Source organism: Botryllus schlosseri, chromosome 9, assembly GCF_051294905.1.
Source record: "Botryllus schlosseri isolate E-star chromosome 9, Bs_hap1, whole genome shotgun sequence".
Lineage (NCBI taxonomy): Eukaryota > Metazoa > Chordata > Ascidiacea > Stolidobranchia > Styelidae > Botryllus > Botryllus schlosseri.
Window position 1 is genome coordinate 11637201 of NC_137244.1, and position 20414 is coordinate 11657614.

Below are 20414 nucleotides of genomic sequence, written 5' to 3' on the forward strand. Positions count from 1 at the left end.
TGAAAGAACGACGCTGTTATGCTGCTCAAGAACCTGATGAATCCAATTGTTTTTATTTGAAGTCTGTTGATGTTTAACCCAAGGAAAAAAAATAAAATGCATGTCAATGAGTTAACTGGCTCTGTGCTGCAGACCTTGGAGGGAACACGACGCCGTCTCGTATAGGAGAACGCGGCCCATATATTGGACAGAATTAACATGACACTAGAATCCAATACAATCATCACTGCAATGACCAACAGCAAAAACATACAGAGCAAATTCAATATTTATTCTCAGTTTTAGTCGAAAAATACATTTCCATCACCAGGTAAGTACTGCTACATTTACTCGGTGGCAATCGAGCAAAACAAATACAGGTCGTACGAAACCCCCGCGGGAAATTACCTACCACACAAATTGCGAGCAATAACACGAATGATAACAAGCAAGGAAATACTTCCAACAAGGCATCCAACCAGGATAACGTCATCTCCTTTTTAAGTGCAGACCCTAGATTTTGCACGGGCGGAATAAGTTAAAAGTTGAAAAGTATATATACATATACATAAATATTGGTCCCACGCCCTAACTCAAAGATCAAATATAGGTACGAGCAACATGAACTAACCAAGCAGAGTAGTAACTAATTTGAATAAATGCATTTTGCAACCATCGCAGCATAATTCAAAGCACCAAACTAGCGCATTTCCATTTCAAATGATGGGGAAGTCAAAATCAATCGCATTCGTATGCAAGTTTCAATACTTTACTGTTCACGATGGATACTTTCGAGACAGCGAGCAATTGCTTGAAACCGGGAAGATGTTTCCTAGTTTCTGGGATCAGATACAACACGACTGGTGTCAATAGCACAACCGGAACCAAAATCTTCAGGGTCCTGCAGAAACTTGCGATCAATACATTTCGTCTTCTTCTGTGCAGTCCGCAGTATCGTGCCCGAACACTGAATAAAAACACAAAAGTTTGCGTCTCCGATACGATCGGGAATGTGGTAGAGCTCGTAAAGCGATGTATGGCAGAATTGAGGCAATCCGTGATAGGGATTCACAATATATATCATGCTGCTATCCGAATTAAGTCGATTGATTACTAATAACACGGATGCGGCTGGAAACTTTGATACACAAGTTACATGCACTGAATGACAGAAGTAATTCACATTGCCACCCACTCTTTCAAATTGAAATGTTCAGTTCGACATAATCTTGAACATTGAGAATGTCTGGACTCGTCACATTAAAGGAAATGTTCATGGACAAATGGCGTTGTTAGCGACAACATGAGATGGTAACATGTCTTGGCAATATAGCTCCAGCACCAAGGTTATGTCAAATAGTTTTAATGCTGCTGTATCACTATCAAGGAGTCATCCAGGAATAGTATAAGTAAATATCTATAGTTTCTCAAAGATCTCAGGAATTGTTGGCCGAGCTAGCTTTCGAAACTATCGGAGTGCTTTTCAAACCATTTCAAGTCCTTCTGCCCACTAACATCACAGCAAAATGCTACAATTCGAGTAATGTCATGATCAATGTTTCCTCACTTCGGCTCTCTCAAGCGCAGCATAGATTTTCTGTGCGCAGAGACCGTGTCAGCACTGTGCAATTGGGCATGCACGCAGCTTAGAGGGAACATTGGTCATGACCGCATCACTCGCCGTGGATTATTATCACAAGACCAACGTTCCTTAACTACCGAAAATAACCTAGACTTGATTTGCTTAATAGGAAGATGACAACTTTTAGTGAAGGGGCTGGTAATTTAGAAATACAACATGGCATAGGAACAGCTATTCTCCAGAAAATTATATAACACATACAATTTGAGCATTGGCAGTTTTCCACTACCGGTAAAACAAGCATATTATGATCGATGAAAAGGGTGCGTTAACGACTAAGACAAGTACAATAACAATGAGAAACCCAACTAACAGTGGTTCTATCACAATCACAAAAATCATGTGTTTAAGCCGGTTCTGTCACAAACAGTCATTGGCAGTAGCCAGTAATGCTAACCGCTTGGCAAAACCTTTCAAATTTTGTGGGACGGTTATATTGGATCAGTGCGAGCCGTCTGAATACAACCACTGCCTACAAGCAAGTAAGGCATCTCAAAAACTACACAATCTTGGAATTACGAAGACATCACAACAAGCCCGCTACAAGGCAAATCAGAAACAATCAAAAGCCTATGTCCCGCAAAATCAATCAAACAAGCATCACTCCCACACTCAAACCGCAACAATCCAGCTCACTGCAAAGGCTTCCGACAATCCGCAGCGCAACGGTCGGATCCTGCACACGTTGCAAGACACGGTCACAGAACGTACACGAACATTACCGCCACAGGCACTTACTTTCGCAGTTTTCGCAATACGACCGGACCTCGCCTCTTTTTGTGGCGTTGTGCACGGACGGTGGCAAGTCGCCGTTGTCGTAATGGGCTGAAGACTGGGTGGGACAGTCGTCCGTGTCATGGGCATCAAATATGTCGCAGATATCGCAGAACAGACGTGGCGCAGTACGTCTCGAATCACTGAAAAGAAAAGCGTGGCGGTATATATCTGGGGGTCGGTGCACTGTTTCAATAACGATAATCGTAGGCTCATGTGCTCAAGACACACACGGCGTACAATGCGATACACAAGACACAACGCGATGCAATGAACAGATAAGAGGACGTCTCAGGGTTGTAATGACTAGACTCGAGTCGTAATTTTTGTTGTGACTCGAATTGACTCGAGTCATCTACTTGTGTATTGACTCGACTTGCACCAAGTCACATGACTCGAGACTGGGTCTACCAAGACAGGCACTTCATTGTAATTTCGAAGAATGGTAAAGTTATCACACTATTATTATTTCGTCTATCAGTGCTAGTACTTGAAAATGCGACCATTCGATATCACCGAGTAGAGTAGTAAAAAGTGGGTTTCACATGACATTAACTCAGAACCGAACAGTCAGCACAATGACTTGCGAGTCAAAACACTACGACTCGGACTCGACACTCTACTCCGTGACGTGAGCTCGGACTTGACTCAGTGGTGAATTGAAAATGACTCGACTTGACTCGAGTCTAAACTATAAGTGAGATTGACTTGTGACTCGGAACCTTGTGACTTGGTTACAACCCTGCCGTTTCTTAATCTAACACGTACCAGAAATCAATTTACCTATTTTCTATAGTGCCAAAGTGTACGATTAAAAGAAATTTTATTTCAAACAGAGTGGTGCTTATCAGCCACTTTATACGGGTCACGTAGCACTTATTTCCACTTTATACGGGTCATGTAGCACTCATTTCAAACAGAGTGGTGCTTATCAGCCACTTTATACGGGTCATGTAGCAAGTACAGCCAACACTTGCAGTTTTCTAATGCGAAATTTAATCCTTGGACGAACCTGTTTTGTCTTTCGTATTCATCAGCGATTTGAGACGGGTCAATATCGTCGCCGCTAAGCAGCATTTGTTCGAGCTCGTCAATTTTCTCGTTCAGAGCGCCGATCTTGGATTGCTGGTCCACGATGACAGAGTTCAGAAAGTCGACCTGGCCGCGCAGTTCCTCGTCCGTGGCGCCGTCTTCGATCGGGCCGGATTGCTCTGTTCGAAGAAGTCGAGAATTCATGAAGAAACGGAAAGAAATAATTAGAGCCAAACCTATTCAAAAGACATGGCATCAAGCTTCCAAATCTGAATAGAATTTATTTTACAGCTTTACAGCCTTTCTATGCTTGGATAATTGACATGAAATAAACTAGGCTGCATCTGCACACCACCACGCTATATGAAATATCTCAAAATCCCGAGTCTAGCGAGTTATCCAACTCCCTACAACCCAATCACGTAAATTATCGAAATTGGCGGAATTCATGGCCGTTGCCTGTTCATCTAGGGATACATCTAGGGATATGCTGTTCTGTGAAGGAACTCGACGAGTGTCTGTTCGTTATCACTCGCCAAAATATCCCATAGTCTTGCAGACACCGAGGGGCTATAAATGCATCAGGTCAAAAGATATTCATTCCTTACAGCAGTGTCCCAGCGGCACAAATGTCCCTGACTTGGTCACAAACATTTCCAACCACCATTTTAGACTACTTTTACCATCCGTCCTCAGAATATGACCTTCTCAGCCAGCCAACTTCCTTAGTCTTAGACGACATCATCAGCCATCGATATGCATTCGAATATGAAGTGCAAGGTTACGTACGCCTGGTTGAAGCTTTGGCATTCTGCAGTTGCAGGGCGAGAGTTTCCTTCTCTATTTCCACGTTCTTCAATGACTGTCGCAAACTGTCCATCAGCACGATCTCGCTCTTGAGAAGATTGACCTGCAACACAGGTCATACAATGATGCAATATTTCGAGTGAGCATATAAATTGACAGAGAGGAATGACGTTCATATCGGAACTATCGATACTGGTGAATATAGTAATTTTCCTCCTGTTGAAAGTTATATTTAATTAGGTTATTTTTAATCTTTCAACAAGCTAAAAATTACTCCATTTTTCAATACAGTAGTTCAATGGAAACCGATTTACAGCATCTAAGCTTGACAATGCACTCCGAATGATGGCCAGTTTAAAACCGATGGCACAGCGAAATTGGAATGAAGATAGTTTATTAACATCTGCACATCGGACATGACAAGAAAACTTGAATATTGTCGAGGCAGCAGCACCATTTTTCCTCTACGAGTTATCTATTAGTGCCGATTGTCTTACAAGCAAGTCTTCGGTCTGACACAGGTCTAAGGTCGTGCCAGGAAAATACCAATCAAGAACACAGATGCCTTACCACTACACTATCTCGTTGGTTAGGGCAAGAAGATAAAATAGAATGGAAGCAGACTTTGGGAAAAACCTTCCCCAGGCATGATGCTCTGCATGAGAAGCGAACCTCTTTCTGGTAGGATTCCGATTGGCTTTTTGTTTCTTCCACAAGCGCCGTTGTGATGTCGATCGTGTGCTGAAGACTCTCTCGTTCTTTGGCAAATTCTCGTTTAAGAACGTTTTCCCTGAAAATCGACAGATTAAAAAATCCTGACAGAAATTTGACAGAAATTTTACAGAGCCCGAGGTCACATTTTCATATTAAAAGGTAGTCTTGAGGTCTTCTGACCATGCTAACTGGTATTCACCTCATCTTGAAGTTGCGATTTATATCAATATGCTACCGCAGTAGAGGCATTTTCACTATAACCACAGAAAAAAAATATCATGCACAAAATCAATAAGTTCAACAGCAAGTCGATTTGGGTCTCACAACTCCTTGCTAATCAAAAAAAATTCTCAAAATGTTAATGCACACCCGCACTATTGGTAATCATTGTTCAGGTAATTATTACATGCATGCATCACATCACATTTACTAGCATACCGTGCAGAAAACGGAATAGCGGGCCATGCTAATTTTGTAGAATAAAACGTAAAATAAAATTTGAATTAAAATAACAGCTCAAAATGAACCAGGAACGATAAAAGTAAATCCGAACAGCACGCAACTCCGACAGTAAATATTTGAATCCGGATCCACGATTTCTCAAATTACCCGCGATTACCCTTCAAATCCTGGCACAATACCCATATTACTAAAATCACACACCGTGTCGCCAATACAAGACATGCAAACGTGCAAATTGATCAACGGTATACCTTTCTTCGATATCAGGCGCGCTGTGAAAGAGACGACTAACTCGTTAGCAAATACACTGCAAATCCAATGTAAACTTGTTACCACTACGTCATCACTTCTTTATGACCGACTACAGCAATATAACACTTTCCAGATCGTACCACTTACTAAACCATGGTATCAAAAGTAAAATAAAAAATGTAGGAAAATCGCTACTCAAAAACACGCATGAAAAATTCTGACAGCATTGAAAACAGCAGGAAAATTTTGTTCCAAAATTACCAAACCATTATGATGTAGGCCTACAGTAATAATCGTATATGCGAGGTAGTGCGTCTCATTCGCGATGACAGTGCCTGAATAAAGGTGGGGACGCCCATTTAACATCGCACAAGGAAGGAGTATACCTTTTCTCCATTTTCAGAAGCTTGGCTTGAACTTTATCGTGAATTTCGGAGAGCTGCCATACAAGAAGGAAATGACATCGTCAAAATTGTGCACAAATTGTAGGTTCAAAATTTAGCCTGGTTTGGTATGTTTGAGCAACGCTCAGGTGGGATGAGAGAACAGTGAAAAAGGTTGAAATTGCTACGTACGATCCGATATCAAACTTCATCACCAAGTCTCGACACTACCGTTATGAATTCTGAGTACTTTGCAACTGCTAGAAACCTAAAAGCGGCCTGCGGTTACACTGTCTTATCTATATCTGGTGCTTGTAAAGAATGGCTGCACGTAGTTTTTTTGAGGAGTGCTAATAGACTTACAGAATTATATTTTTCTTCCAAGACACTCTGCTTTTCCTTGTAGTTTGCGGTGTCAGCTTCAAGAATCAGAATCTTACTTCGATGCTGCTTGTCCGTCTGGAAGGTGTAACAACAAGTCTTTTAGACGCGAGTAAAAAAAGATACAAAAGACAGAAAAGAATAGTTTTAGGCCCCTTTTTCAGCAGAAAAACAGATATCTTATTAGAGAATGTTAAATCACTATTGCCAACACATATCTGAAGAGAAGGGTATCAAGATAACGAAGAGCCAAAACATAATCCTGACTCAACATAATCCATGTACGATGCAAAGGTAAAAACATATCAATAAAAGGCTTTTTGCGACACAAAAAGCTACCAGGGAAGGGAGAGTATATTCGGCTGAAAACCAAAAGTACGATGAATGCAGATGTTAAAACACAACGACTACGTACACCAATCACAAAAGAAACTACGAAATGACCGATTATTATGAAGTCACAATGACTACGAATCACGCAAGCATCATGATTACGTCACGCAAATTCTAGTATGATCAAGCTAACAAACGCATCGAGAGGAATGGTAGAAAAACGCGATTAATCATATGAAATCCTGCTCGGCGACCTGCAAAAATCAAACAAGTTAGGATGCATACTAGTTCAATATCATTTTGATGGCAAAATTTAAGTTGCAATCGTGAACTTATCACCGCAGATTTGATACTCGGATATAGCAAATTAAATTTTTGGAATAATTCATATTTCATATGCAGCCTTAGGCTGCATCAGTTAGATATAGATTAGATGTTGGGGATTGACAGCAATATCACCATCACCATCACCAAGCCTAGCTAAAGTTACCGACGATCCTGTATGGATTGCATGTATGAATCTCACGCCCCTGCCGTAAATGACTTTACCTCCTCATTTTCAATGATTGCCTTTTTCAATTTCTCAACCACTCCCTGATTGGAATCGCGTTCCGCCACAAGTTTGGCTTTCTCCTCCGTCAAAGACTTGATTCTCTCTTCCACAGTGGACGTCGTCTGAATGAGAAGCCGAATTAAGCACGCGAGAGGAGAACGTAGCGTTCAAGATAAGGTGGATACGTCGATTTTTTGGAATAGAGACTGAAGCAACATGATTCTGATTGTATAGTGTATACTACTTACAAAACTGGAAAAAGAGTTTGGGGATTTCGCTGAAATACTCATGTTTTCAACAACTTTAATTTTCAAGTGAAAAGCAGTTCATGATACAGGTGGTCTTGATGAGGCACATCAACACTTTGGACTGTTCGATTTGATTTATCTTCTCAAACTACCATAGTTGTAATCATAGGTGCCGACTTACGAGGTTACGAGGTGGCGGTGCCACCTCGTGACCATATTTACGAGGTGGCGGCCACCTCGTACAAAATGCTCAAACGCCCAAGTGATTTGTGACCAATAATTATTAATCAGGCGAATCGACGCGACCTCGTTAGAGGAGAAGTCGTCGAGTTCGATACGCGCGTGTGCCAGGCGCGAAGCCAGTGGGCTTTCGGGGACCGAAACCATTTGAAACGCGAAACCATGTCATTTGGAAACGACCATTCTAACTCTAATATTCAGTTGCAATTCAATAATTGTATTATCATTGTTCCGCCGGGCCGATTTGCGAGAAGCATGTTGTCAATTAATGAGAAGATTCTGTGATGATCGCGATATTAGGTCATTCATTCCCGTGCGCGTGGCTATCGTCGCTAGCCCGGTTTATCGCGTCTCGAACAAGCCTGCATCTGAAATAGGCCCGGTTCACTCTATACTATCGATTGCCTGCGCAATCGCATCTGTATTGGCGGCTTCGGCCTGGCGTACACGATATCATCGCTGGCATATACATGAGCATTGAGCATCTGCGATAGGCCTGGTGCGAAAGATACCATTGCTGGCTTAAATATCGCGTCTCAGGCCTAGCATGCTTTGGCTCCTATCTCTCGCTGGTTTGGAGACAATGCGGTCGAGTTAACGCTAATTGGTGATTGTTTTATGTTACATTGATTAAAGAGCGACATCGCGAAACTGAATAACATCGAATGCAAAGAGACTCGTACGTAATTTATTCCCGCTAATACTTGAACGTAACGATCAGAAGATGTGTATCATGGTTTGAGCTCTAAAAGACGACACAGGTCTGAACCACCTGAAATCGGTGCCGTTCGGATATTTTGATTTGCGAAAACTGTCATCGAGGCTGTGTAATACGCGCACGTATTTAATTGTTCACCAGAGATCAGGGACTCTCTAATTGACTGCACTACCGGACTCTTTGGCAAGCTCATCATACGCATAAAATCGTCAACATGAACACCATCCTAGATCTCCTCTCCCGACCATCCGCCCAAATAGACGATCTGCTTTTTTAAAATCTAAATGATGTACGCCCACATTCGTTTACAAAACCTTTCTTGAGCTAGCTAGCTTCGTATGTGATAGTCTTCGTAATCGGAGCGTGAAATTGGAGGATGTGTTGGTGTGTGCCTCCAAATTGGAATTCATTTCTGCGCATATTCGTTTCTCTAAGAAGGCTTTGCCAGTGAGATTAATCGGTAAATGCAGCAATACAGCTTAAACACCGATATAATGAGAAAACAATTGTCGCGACGACAGCTACTCAATACTATGTCAAACTCAAAAGCCATTCATAACGATACTGATTAGAATACACGCTTTCTCGTTTGCAACCATCCATATTTTTCGTTTTCTGCTTGATACATTCGTACTCCGAAATTGCCGTACAAATTCATTTTTCAGTGTTCCTTTCGTTATTAAAGTGCAGTAGGCGATGCCGTGCCATTGTCAAATATTGATGCATAACGAGATTCTGGGTGGTGCAAATTCTGATTTTATTCGAGTCGTTTGAACCGGGAACCTTCTATATTCCGATCAACTTGATTGCTGGATGTACTCGTATCGAGAACAACAATATCGAATATTAAACTATTGGGCATTTGGTAGACAGTGAATTTCTATTGATAAGATTGCGGCATGCACCCAGAAGTGGAATTAGTTCTAGCCCAGGGTTAGTCAACCAGCGGCCGTAGAAGGAAATTTGTGCAGCCGTCAACACGTATGTGTTGGCGGCCGTCGATATGCAAATTAAAATTACGAATTGACCGATGTACTCCCAAAATGCTTCTCGAACGTAAATCGGAAATGTACCAATGCCGCCAAAATCGTTGTTTTAATCTGTAAACAATTGCCGCGATGCGAGCTAATCAACGCGAAGCTAGAAATTGCAAGAGACAATTATTGATTGGCTGCGCGATTTCGCGCTTGTAATCATCATTATTGTCTGCTTGAAACCTCATGTTCGAGAGTTGTGTGTTAATTGCGAACTTGCCAGGCCAGTGCGGAGCGTATTTCGTTAATCACACCACAGCGCATTGCGCTTGAATTCTCAGTGACGTAAATTCTGATTTCTGTTCGGTGCATTCCGTCGGACGGACTAGTAGCGCAGTTATATTTTCATATGATCGTACTCGTACCGTTTTAAGATTCCATTTAATAACTCGAACGCATGGTTTGATATTAATGATCACAGGGCCGGTATTAAAACGCCACACGAATAGTTTAACGCTGCACGTAAACCAGCGGCATGTAGTAAAGTGCGTTTTAGTGCGACGATGACGTCATCGATATGGAAAAATGATGACGTCACAAGACTTCGCCACCTCGTATAAAAATTAAAGTCGGCGCCTATGGTTGTAATGACTCAAGTCGCGAATTTTTGGTGACTTAACTAGACTCGAGTATATTCTCAAATTACGGCATATTACTCAACTCGACTTGAGTCAAACTGTGTATTGACTCGACCTGTACTCGAGTCATAATGAGTCGGACCATGTCAAATGACTTGAGACCAGGACGGCCGAGACCGACATTTCATTGTAATTTCGAAGAATAGTAACGTTACCACACTCTTGTTATTTCGTCTACTAGTACTGCGAAAAATGCGAACCAGAAACTTTTAACTGAGAAAAATTAGTATCCTATGAAGGGAAAGCTTTCGATATCACTGAGCAGAGTCGTAACAATTGGGTTTATCAAAACTTTCAAAACTGGACAGTCAACACAATGACTTGGACTCCAACTCGAGTCATAATACCATGACTCCGACACGACCCTTTGCTCGCCAACTTAGTTGACTCTGTGGCGAGTTGAAAATGACTCTAGTCGAAACTATAAAGAAAGATTGACTTGTGACTCGGAACCTTGCGACTTGGTTACGGCCCTGCAAACCACTCAAGGGGCTATCATTCCAGACTTCAACAGTTTTAAAAGCCAATCCACAAGCTCTTTACATTCAAGATCTTGTCCAGCACAAAGCATTGTTTGGATAGATTCACATCACTTTTGTGATCGAGAAAGCAGCACTTATTTGCGGCATTGTCCGATGTTCTGCGTTAATCTAAGATCACAATCCTGAAAGCCTGAACCAGCAACAAGCTATTCCTTCAAAATCCTTGACTAATGTTCGGGCTGTCTCTAAATGCACCGTTACTACACAAGTTACTTCTACCTTGGCCGTATCGGTAAACAGTGAATGCCACAGGACCTGTCGCATCGATTTTGTTGCGAGACTAGTATGATACCGGCACTGCGGAACAACCTACTTTTTCCGACGCAGTCTGTAGTAGCTCAGCCTTTGTCCTCAGTTCGTCTCTCTCAACTTGCAGTTGCTTCAAATTCATTTCGAGCGCCAGAATCTGCTCGCTCGTCTGCAAAATCACATCAGCGTCAAACGAATTGGGTACATTATCATCACGCTACAAACGCCGATTGATGTTGGGTTTTAACAAAGTCTGTGTCATGTCGAAATGGAAATGGCATGAAACAACTAGTAATGGTTGATGCCGGAAAGTAACATTTTCGTGCAGACATCTTTGGGCGATCTAGTGATCAAGCACAAAAGCGTAGCAATGGCAGATATACGGTAGGCTAATAGGTTCTACATCAGGTTCCCAACCTTTTTTACATCGTGGCCCCATTTGAAGATTTTGAAAAATGAATGGCCCCTTATATATTTTCAACTGCTTGAAAAAAATGACAAATGTTATTTTAGCTTGAAAACTAGTTAATACAGTAATCAGCAGTTGTTATGATATAAATACAAAACAAAACAATCATGATTGTGCAGTTCCCAATCCAATTGGGTCGGAGAGCAGCTCACTTATTTCCAAATAGCTCCACACTTATTTTGACAATACTCAGTAAATATATTCTTCGAGTAACGACTATTTGACGCTTGCTTGCAGAGATGCCACTGGAATATTTTGGAAAAACCCAGATGTGGAAGCTAAATAAACCCAGAAAAACCCAGATCTTATATTTCACTCAAATTCCTATATGCGGAAGCTGAGAAAATAGAAACTGACAGTCATATTGACATAGAACCGAGTTTTAGCCCTTGCTATTGAGACTATAATAGTTCATAATATACGTTTTGCCGACAAGATAGCGTAATGGTGAAGCATCCGGCTTCTTGATCGGTAGGTCGTGGGTTCGATCCCCGGCCGGGTCAGACCAAAGACCTCATTAGTAACACTGGTATTCATGACTTCCCTGCTTGGCGCTCATGCGTCACTGGGATAGCATGGAGGGGTGGTGCATGACTTGGAAAGCCGAGAAGGCTATACCTTTCGTTCTGTCTGGCCCAGTTCTTCAGATTTGGACCGACTCAATTCGTCCAATTCTCGGACAGATTGCTCGAGTCGCGACTTTAGCGAGTCAACCTCTTCCGACAGGTTTTGTATCCTCGCCGTGGAAACTTGGCTTTCATTTTGACTGGCTTGCGAGAGCTCTTCAATTTTACGGGATAATTCGAAATTCTCATTTTTCGATAACGCGAGATTTTGACAAGCGGCCTCTCTTTCGGCATTGACGCTCTTCAAACGGTCTTGAATACTGGAAGGAAAACAATATGAATTCAATTAAGGAGCTCATTTTTGAGAAATGCCATGAATATGTGTGTATCAAGAAATTCAATTGATCAACAGAAAACAGGTTTTACAAAACAACATTTGCACGTGCTAAGCAATTGTCAGGGTTTGCGGTTAAGTTTGATAAAGCCTCAAGCCTCCAATGCCATCGGAAGGATGAATTTCATTTTAAAAAAGGTCAAAATTTGTGTGTATCAAGAATTTTCAGGGTTTGCGGTTAAGTTTGATAAAGCCTCAAGCCTCCAATGCCATCGGAAGGATGAATTTCATTTTAAAAAAGGTCAAAATTTGTGTGTATTAAGAATTGTCAGGGTTTGAGGTTGACTTTTTGATAAAACCTGAAGTCTCCAATGAGCATCAGAAGGACCAATTTTATTCAAAAAAATGCCAAAATGTGCGTGTATTAAGAGTTGCCAGGGTTTGCGGTTGAAGTTTGATAAAGCCTCAAGCCTCCAATGACCTTCGGAAGGACCAATTTTATTCAAAAAAAGGCAAAAATTTGTGTGTATCAAGAATTGTCAGGGTTTCAGGTTGACTTTTTGATTTGTGTTTTAAGAAATGGTTTGTGTATTAAGAAATAGTCACGTGTTGAGATTGAATTTTGATGAAGCCAATGAAAATCGGAATGACCAAAATTCAAACTATCATCTCCATATAGCAATAAGACGAGTTCCAAAAGAAAATATCACTAATCTATCCAAACCTCGGATTTGTCCTGCCACTCGTCATGATCGAGAATACCTAACAGTAAGATCTCGAGGACGCGGAACAAGAGAAGATTTAAGAATAAAATCACACCTGGATTTTTCAGCCTCAGTCGCTCCCAGCACGGCTTTCAACGCGGATAGTTCGCCGCTGACCGCGGCCGTCTCGTGGCTCAAATCGTCGTGCTTTTCTTGGAATGATTGCTGCAAGGACACTGCCTTGTCCTGCTCTTCTTGATATTGCACTTTAAGATGGGCGATCTCGGATTGGAGTCGGCCGGCTTCTTGTTCACGTTCGACAAGTTTTTGGCTCAGTTCTTCGGCTTTTTCTGCCGAACGTTGCTCGGATTCGGATTTATTTTGTTCCAACGCGGCGATTCTCTGATCCGTCATGGTCTTCTGTTCCGTCAGCGTGGAAATTTCGGCGCTGAAATATTTGAATTATTTCAGCCAAAATGAAAAAATCGGCGTATTCAACCAGGATTCTGAGATTATTTTCTTCCGTTTACGAGCTCCACATTTTGATTCAGGTCATATACATTGTTATTTCCAAGACACTCAGAATTCAATATTTACACTTGAGTAATATCGACTCGTATTGAAATAAACGCGTAGATTTTTAGCTGACTCTCCTCAGGGAAGTCAAAAGAACGTGTATATCACCAAATATGATGGCACAGGCATAACAATTCCAATAACTGAGACAAACAGATAGCTAAGGCTCAGATACTATTTCCTATTTGTCATACACTAGCAACGATGCACGCCTCCATCAATTTCGCAGGGTCAAGAACCTATTTCTTTCAAAGTTTAACAAACATCTTGTGCCAAGCACCGAAGAAATGATTGGTAGCATAATATTATGGAACAAGAAATATCGTACTTGGCCTTCTCCCATTTTTCTTTAAACGATTGTTCCGACGTTCTAGCTTGTTCGATCGCAGCCGAGAACTCCTTTAATTGAACTTCCAGTTTCAGAACTTTATCGACGGCAGTGTTTTTCTCGGATTCCACGACGGCGAGATTTTCGACGACGCGTGACAGTTCTTCTACCGAGGCAGACCTGGCTTCCGATATTTCTTGTAAATTCGTCTTCGATTTCGCCAATTCTTCGGCTGTATTTGTTCCTTCGGTCTTTGCCGCTTCCAAATCCACCTCGAGCCGACTCTTGGCCTTTTCCAGCGTTTCGATTTTGTCCAATAATTCGAATGATTTCTTTATCGAATGTAAAACAATAACGGATTAAAAGACGACATTTGTGTTATTGTGCTGTAACGAGCTACTGTTATCAACATTCGATATGGAGAGTTGATCAAAACGCAAAGATAGGTAAGAACAATTAACCCTGAACATCAGCATAGTGACCACGGCACTCATCTGTTTTGCCTCTGAAGGGTTGGGGTTACACAGGAAATGAAGCAGTTAGTTGGGAGAGAAAAAGTCTAAACCTGTCTTCAGGGATAAGAACTGGGAATGCTAAATAATATCATTAATTTAAACATCGCATTTGGCCAATAGAGAATGTTAATCATTCCCAAACTAGAGTCGTTTTCTTAAATATGGAAAATGACTCGATTTGACTTGACACAAATTGACTCGACTTGTACTCAAGTCTTTTTGCATGACTCGGACCAAGTGACATTCTATATGACTTAATCAAATCTCGCATATCAGGACTGATAATAGAAAAATAGGGCCAGAAACTGTCAATAGTAGATTCAGTCGAGAGTTTGCATACTTTTAGCGCTTGTCAGGAGGTGAATATATTTGAAATAACAACATGAATCTTCGCGGCTCACCCAAAATGAATAGCGGTCATCTTTCAAAATATCTTCAGTGGCTATTTCACTAAGTTTTCATCATGTAATCCAAAAATGCCCTCTACTTTTTAAAATATAAAGTGTCAAAAAGTACATGGAAATGGCGTTCAGTAAAAGTGGAAGCAGTCAAAATAACATAGCCACTTGATATAGTAATACAAGTAAAATCTGCTTGAGAACTCTGACAACGTAGAAGTACTTCATTACTGCATTACTGACTGCCTCTGACTCTTATGCATGACCGCTCACAGAATACCTGACGATGATTGCCAAGGCTACTCAGACCCATTTTTTTAGACTAAACCCACCTGCTCCGCAGAGCCACGTTCTTGCGACAGAGACTCTAGTTTAGATTGTAACGTAGACTTCTCGTTCTCAACGTCTCCAAGCTTTCGCGTTAATTCGTCGGCTGACATCGACAGTTCCTCTTTCGATTTGTGCAAAGCTTCGAGCTCTGCATTTTTAGCACCAAGATCAGCGAGTAAACCCTCGTTCTGGAATGATGAAGAATAAGTGTCAGAAAATGAAGACCATATGACATACAAGCACAGCCGGCAGGGGATCATGCTCGAGATATATTTATAGCATCACAAACTCTTCAGGTCGAGATCTTCTACAGCAGCAATCTACAGGCCACACTCATATTCAGAGTGCAGGATTTGAATGCATTCCATTTGTACCAGGTGCGAGGGTTTACATTAGCATCAGTTGGTGCACTAGCCTGTCACAATCTAAATATCTCAAGATTTTGGTCAGCGTTGCTCGTTACGTCGCTATAAAAGCTAGACCTGGCAAGCCTGACAAATAGGATATATATTTCACAATTTAATAACAGTTGCATAGCACATTGATAAGTTGTCCGAGATCAACGGAACAAGAGATTATCAGTTGCGGCGGGATGATCCCATATCTTAACGAACTAGCAGACTGCAAAAAATTATAGCTAAGCAAAATTTCCTGTCCACAAACCTAGAATTAGCGCCACGGCTGAAAACTCACCTTCGACGATATTTCCGAAATCACTATTTCTCGATCTTCACTAGTCTTCAAAGCGTTCTTCAATTCTCCTTCTAATTTCGCAGTTTTTCCGTCAAGGTCGCTGTTTTGGGATTTTAAATCGTCTCCGATTTTCTGCAGCTCGTCACATTTCTCTGACAGCGACTTCAATTCGACTTGGAATCTCCCGTTGGATTCTTTCAACGTACGGATTTCATCAAGCAATTCGGCGCTTTTCTGAAATGCAGTCGCGAAAATTAGCGTTCACTATTCAATCGGGTTTATATCGCCTGAGAGGCTGATCATCAGAGCGATCTGAATATGGTGCATTCGAGTGATACATTGAAAAGCGTAGTTTTAATCAATCATTATAAAGCTGCCAAAGAAAATACGATGCCACCAGAAAGAACATCTCCAATGTTGTGTTGTCATTCGGTGATTTTTATAGCCACGTTTTATTCTGTTATACTGCAACTGAGTGTTGTTATCTGCCTTTCGCGAGTCTGTATACTTTTCGCTAATAGACTGCGTCACAACAACGAAATCATTTTCATGCTTTGAATTTGGTTATCTGCAGTTATGACGTTCGCTCTTGATGAGAGTCGGTCGAAAATCTTCAAGTGGAATAAATGTTGCAGTGTAAATGGTACTGTACCTACAGAAGCCTGCTAATCATAGGCGCTTTTTCGATAGTAGGCAGACATCGAACAATGTTCACCATGATCACCAATGAATGTTTCTCATGTACAAGTCAAAATTTATAAACGTAAAAACAAATTGTTTTTTTGCCTTTGAAAGAGACAAATGTTTGGGTTGGAGGAGGGGGGATATTAGGGTGGGGACGGGGAATATTAGGGTTGGAGTTGGGTTAGGGTATCGCAAGATTAGGGAGGGTGATATTAGGGTTGGGAGAGGGGGATAGTAGATAGGGTTGGATATCCTGTCCCTCACACCAACCCAAATCTTGGGATACCCTAACCCCAACTTTGGCCCTAACTCACCGCCAACGTTAATATTCCCCCAACCCTAATATCCCCTTCCCCCAACCTTAATCTTGGGATACCCTAACCCTACCTTTGGCCAAAACCCACCTACAAGCCTAATATTCCCCCAACCCTAATATTCCCCACCCAACCCTAATATCTCCTCCCTCAACCCTAATATCCCCCACCCGAACATCGCTCTACCCAACCCTAATATCCCCCACCCGAACATCGCTCTACCCAACCCCAATATCCCCACCCCAAGCCAAATATCCCCCTCTACCCAACCGTAATTTTGACGTTTAGAAATTCCGATGTGGTCATGAGAAACATTTATTGGTGATCATGATGAACATTGTTCGATGTCTGCCCACTATCGAAGCGCCTTATCATTTGAGTGACAAATTATTTGAGTTCAATTGAATTGCATTTTCTGAGATGACATATTGAAAATGGCTGTTTTACTCATTTGAGAGACACCAATAAAGTTACCACCAACACACATTGGCACGGTCTAGTTATGTCTAACCCCTAACCCAAACTTAATCCATCCAGCAACCCTGGTCAAATTAAAACTATAATCAGTACCTGCACTGAATTTCCTTGCTGTTCCGACAACGATTCCAGTTTCCGCTGCAGCGTCGTCTTTTCGATATCTGCGTCACGCAATTTTGCAGAGAACTCATTCGACGAGGCAGAAAACACGTCTCGCGCTTCGCTGGCTTTGTCGAGCGCGGACTTCGTCTCACCGACTTCCGACGTCAGAACCTCAACCTAAAACAGATAACAGAGAAAGGTTGCGAAAGCCTACAAAAAAGAATATTTCACGAATTCGCATGGAAGAATAGGCCTTGTTACCTTTGTCGATAATTCCCCTATCGTCTTATCTTTGCCTTCACATTCGATCGATATCGCTTTCCGTTCTTCTTCCAGCTTCAAACATTTTTCTTCGAGATTCTTGCGGTCGCACGAGAGATCGTCCTTCAATTTCTCGACGGCTTCGTATTTCTCTTTCAAAGACTTGAAGTCTGCTTGCGATTCGCCGTTCTCGTCCTTGAGAGTTCGGATTTCGTCGAGTAGCTCGAAAGATTTCTGTCGCAAAAACGAAAAACTTCAATTCATGAATGAACTCAATAGAGTTATTTGGGATCGTGGGATTGACTGACTTTATGTATCTTCGACCAGTTTCTCTGGCCTTATACCTTAAAAAGGTCCACCTTGCATCAAAGTGTGTATCCACAGAGGTGGTCAGTAGCGACGCACTTGTACTTTATATGTTAAATACAGGTGCAGTAGGTCCTGCCTGCTTGAAATATCTACTCAAGCCAAGGGCGTAGCCAGCCGAAAAAAAGGAAGGGGTTTGCAAAAGGGGGTGGTTCATTTTTCAAACGAATGAACATATCTGTAATAAGGGACAACTGATTAAATTCCGATACCAGACTCAACATTAAACCACTCATAAAAATCTTTGGAAACAGACGTATAAAAGAAAAAATACACCACCTGTTCTGTGCTCCCTTGCTGCTCAGACAACGAATCGAGTTTCCGTTCCAACGTTGTTTTTTCCGTTTCCAAATCGCGCAACTTGCCGGCAAGCTCGTTCGCGGAAGCCGAAAACTCATCTCGTGATTTGACGGCCGATTGCAGTTCCGAAGCACTGGCGCTGAGATTTGAAGTCAGGCTTTCGACCTTTGAATTTTAGAAAACATAACGTAACAATCACACAACGACAATTTTGTGTTGTTGCTTGCATGGCGATTCGAGCATCCGGTTCGGAGTAGCAAATGTCGATATTTTCGAGTACGTAATTATCCGCTTCTTATAATATCAACAAAAATATCGCTGTGATAGTTTCTTGTCACTGCAGGAGCCTTGAAATATTGATACTAATTAGCAGACCACTCAATACATGCATAAGAAAGCTACCCACGCTTGTGGCAATGGTATTTCTGTACAGTAGTGTTGCAGTGTTGTTTCAAATTGTAATGACATGTTACTACAAGCAGATTTGATATCATTTATATAAATGAGTAAATGCGATTATATACTTTGTAGTCGTATATCGTATTTGGATGTTCCAGGACTATCTTACCGTTATGCCATCATAACGAGGGTACTTGAATACTTGATTCGAATCCAAGTTTCATACTCAACTCTAAATCTAATTACTCGGGCACGGGATTTTGCCTAGCCTTAATGCTGGGTGACGTAAAAATTCCCCCGTGCGAGATCAAAAATTATGAAGCAGAGGTGGAGTCTAGAAATGTAACCACTCAATTAAGTAGGCCTAGTGGAACTAAACAAATCCGTCAATTACTTTGAAAGGCAATTTGTTCCCGACCACCTCAATCTACCACATCAAGAATCTTGATTAACTATTATGACTGCAAAAGAAACGATTTTGCAAAATATCCCACGCGCATACATACATACACCAATCCTAATTATATCAAACACGGTAATTTCATATTTTAGAAATGTCACCACATGACATTTCTAAGATGTCACATGAAATTCATCCCGGTAGAAGTGTGTTATTTTGGTATGGATGCCATTAACCATCAAGTAATCGTCCCTCGGCATAGTACAAATGCCTTTATAGCCATCCCCAGCCATCATTGTATTTTACAAGTAAAGCAACAAATTTCAAGTTCACACCTGCGCCATTAAATCGACCGCGGTTCTTTCTTTCTCTTCGCAATTCCGTGCAGTTATTTCCAGCTCCGCTTCCAATTTCTGGCACTTCTCCTCCAAGGCTTGCCGGCCCGATTGAGATACGTCTCGAGCCTTTTCGACCTGGTCGCATTTCTCTCGCAATGACTTCGCGTCGCCTTCCAACTTGCCGATGTCGCTTCGTAACGTCTGGATCTCGTCCAAGAGCTGGTTGGCTTTCTACAAATTGATGCGAGTGCTTATGCCGGCGTTCACCACATGAATTCCTAGATTAGCAATGACACGTAAAGCCACAAATAACTTTTGTTGACATTTGTGATGGAGATTGCTAGAGATATTTCAATAATACATACTTTCGGTCATATTCATTCATCTGTATTGGAGTCAGGATAATTTAATTTAATAATCTAGATTCATGCCAACAGTGGGAATTCCTTTACAATGTCTGTCCAAATTTTTCCATGTCGTGTATAAATTGATTCTCACGCGTTTTCCTTGTTATGACTACCATATAGTCTGACTTCGCGCACCGTTTCTTGTTACATAATAGGCTTACTGTGATAAATTAGTTTGTTATTTGAATCTCTTTTTATAAGCACGCAGAGTGTTGTTGATAGTAGCATATCATAATGCTGCTTAAGTCGGACCACAAGCTATATAATGGCACTAATACACCTCATTTCAAGGGTGAATAATTTGAATATAATCACCTCGTCTTTTTTCTTGTTCTCCAGCTGATAGTCTTCCAATTGCTTTGCGAGCGTCTGATTTTCGCTTTCCGAGTTATTCAAAGCCAACTCGACGTAACTGTGGTTTTGCTTTACTTCGTCTAACGTTGATTTCAATTCTTCAATTTTCTGTACGCAT

At 41.5% G+C, this 20414-nt stretch overlaps 2 protein-coding genes across 6 annotated transcripts in view; one reads left to right on the forward strand and one right to left on the reverse strand.

Moving 5' to 3' along the window:
* LOC145446561 (CDP-diacylglycerol--inositol 3-phosphatidyltransferase-like) overlaps positions 1–20414 on the forward strand; it is a 125387-nt gene that overhangs the window by 8262 nt on the left and 96711 nt on the right. The gene's annotated exons all lie outside the window — the stretch shown is intronic.
* LOC145446519 (uncharacterized) overlaps positions 251–20414 on the reverse strand; it is a 41211-nt gene continuing 21047 nt past the window's right edge. For 3 of the 5 annotated variants that reach the window (XM_080324842.1, XM_080324843.1, XM_080324840.1), the window contains 20 exons: positions 20258–20404; positions 19533–19766; positions 18378–18563; positions 17733–17966; positions 17463–17648; positions 15895–16128; positions 15204–15389; positions 13959–14290; positions 13170–13502; positions 12069–12336; positions 11046–11150; positions 7309–7434; positions 6409–6504; positions 6049–6101; positions 5662–5682; positions 4907–5024; positions 4217–4337; positions 3408–3606; positions 2360–2538; positions 251–946 (listed from right to left, as the gene is read on the reverse strand). In XM_080324842.1, coding sequence (XP_080180968.1) covers positions 897–946; positions 2360–2538; positions 3408–3606; positions 4217–4337; positions 4907–5024; positions 5662–5682; positions 6049–6101; positions 6409–6504; positions 7309–7434; positions 11046–11150; positions 12069–12336; positions 13170–13502; positions 13959–14290; positions 15204–15389; positions 15895–16128; positions 17463–17648; positions 17733–17966; positions 18378–18563; positions 19533–19766; positions 20258–20404 — 3408 coding nt within the window. In that variant the 3' untranslated portion in view covers positions 251–896. Of the gene's footprint in view, positions 947–2359; positions 2539–3407; positions 3607–4216; positions 4338–4906; positions 5025–5661; positions 5683–6048; positions 6102–6408; positions 6505–6533; positions 7014–7308; positions 7435–11045; positions 11151–12068; positions 12337–13169; positions 13503–13958; positions 14291–15203; positions 15390–15894; positions 16129–17462; positions 17649–17732; positions 17967–18377; positions 18564–19532; positions 19767–20257; positions 20405–20414 lie in introns of those variants that run through there. The other 2 variants (XM_080324841.1, XM_080324844.1) reach the window with 2 other exon arrangements.